The sequence below is a fragment of the Octodon degus genome, unplaced genomic scaffold (genome assembly GCF_000260255.1).
Source record: "Octodon degus isolate 3935 unplaced genomic scaffold, OctDeg1.0 scaffold00100, whole genome shotgun sequence".
NCBI classification, from domain to species: Eukaryota; Metazoa; Chordata; class Mammalia; order Rodentia; family Octodontidae; genus Octodon; species Octodon degus.
Genome location: NW_004524676.1, coordinates 8,956,689 through 8,957,591, shown reverse-complemented (window position 1 = coordinate 8,957,591; position 903 = coordinate 8,956,689). Strand labels below are relative to the sequence as shown.

The 903-nt window shown below is 46.0% G+C and overlaps 1 protein-coding gene across 1 annotated transcript; it reads left to right on the top strand.

Moving 5' to 3' along the window:
* Positions 1-6: 6 nt before the first annotated feature.
* LOC101570852 (tubulin alpha chain) lies at positions 7-700 on the top strand. The gene has a single exon (XM_023723628.1). It carries the CDS (start codon positions 58-60, stop codon positions 508-510), a length of 453 nt encoding a protein of 150 aa, XP_023579396.1. The 5' UTR covers positions 7-57; the 3' UTR covers positions 511-700.
* The last annotated feature ends 203 nt before the right edge of the window (positions 701-903 follow it).

Below are 903 nucleotides of genomic sequence, written 5' to 3'. Positions count from 1 at the left end.
CATGAACAGCTTTCTGTAGCAGAGATCACCAATGCCTGCTTTGAGCCAGCCAACCAGATGGTGAAATGTGACCCTCGCCATGGTAAATACATGGCTTGCTGCCTGTTGTACCGTGGTGATGTGGTCCCCAAAGATGTCAATGCTGCCATTGCCACCATCAAAACCAAGCGTACCATCCAGTTTGTGGACTGGTGTCCCACTGGCTTCAAGGTGGGCATTAATTACCAGCCTCCCACTGTGGTGCCTGGTGGAGACCTGGCTAAGGTACAGCGGGCTGTGTGCATGCTGAGCAACACCACAGCTATCGCTGAGGCCTGGGCTCGCCTGGACCACAAATTTGATCTGATGTACGCCAAGCGTGCCTTTGTTCACTGGTACGTGGGTGAGGGGATGGAGGAAGGGGAGTTTTCTGAGGCCCGGGAGGACATGGCTGCCCTCGAGAAGGATTATGAGGAGGTTGGTGTGGATTCTGTGGAAGGAGAAGGTGAGGAGGAAGGAGAGGAATATTAAGAATGTCACAAAGGTGCTGCTTTTACAGGGAAGCTTATTTTGTCTTAAAACACTGAAAAGTGGTCTGATCAGTTAATTCATATGTAGCAGTGTATACTCTCATTCAATTACTGACCTATGCTTTAAAACATGAATGCTTTGTCACAGACCCAAATTGTCCATTCTCTGATGAGTTTTGAATAAAAAGTGTTCCCTGCCTAAATTGTCTTATGCTTGTTCTGTGTTTCATTTATATTTGTTTATTTAAACTAGGAAACTATCCAGGGCCTTAACACTGGGTGAAATCCTCAGGCTTTTTTATTTTGTGATACAATCTCTTAAATTTGTCCAAACTGGGCTCAAATTTGCTGTCCTTTTTCAACCTCCCAGAGTACTAGGATCATAGGCATGTAC

Bases quoted from the DNA above. Each gene is read 5' to 3' on its own strand.
- LOC101570852 (XM_023723628.1), top strand. From the start codon at position 58: ATGGTGAAATGTGACCCTCGCCATGGTAAATACATGGCTTGCTGCCTG.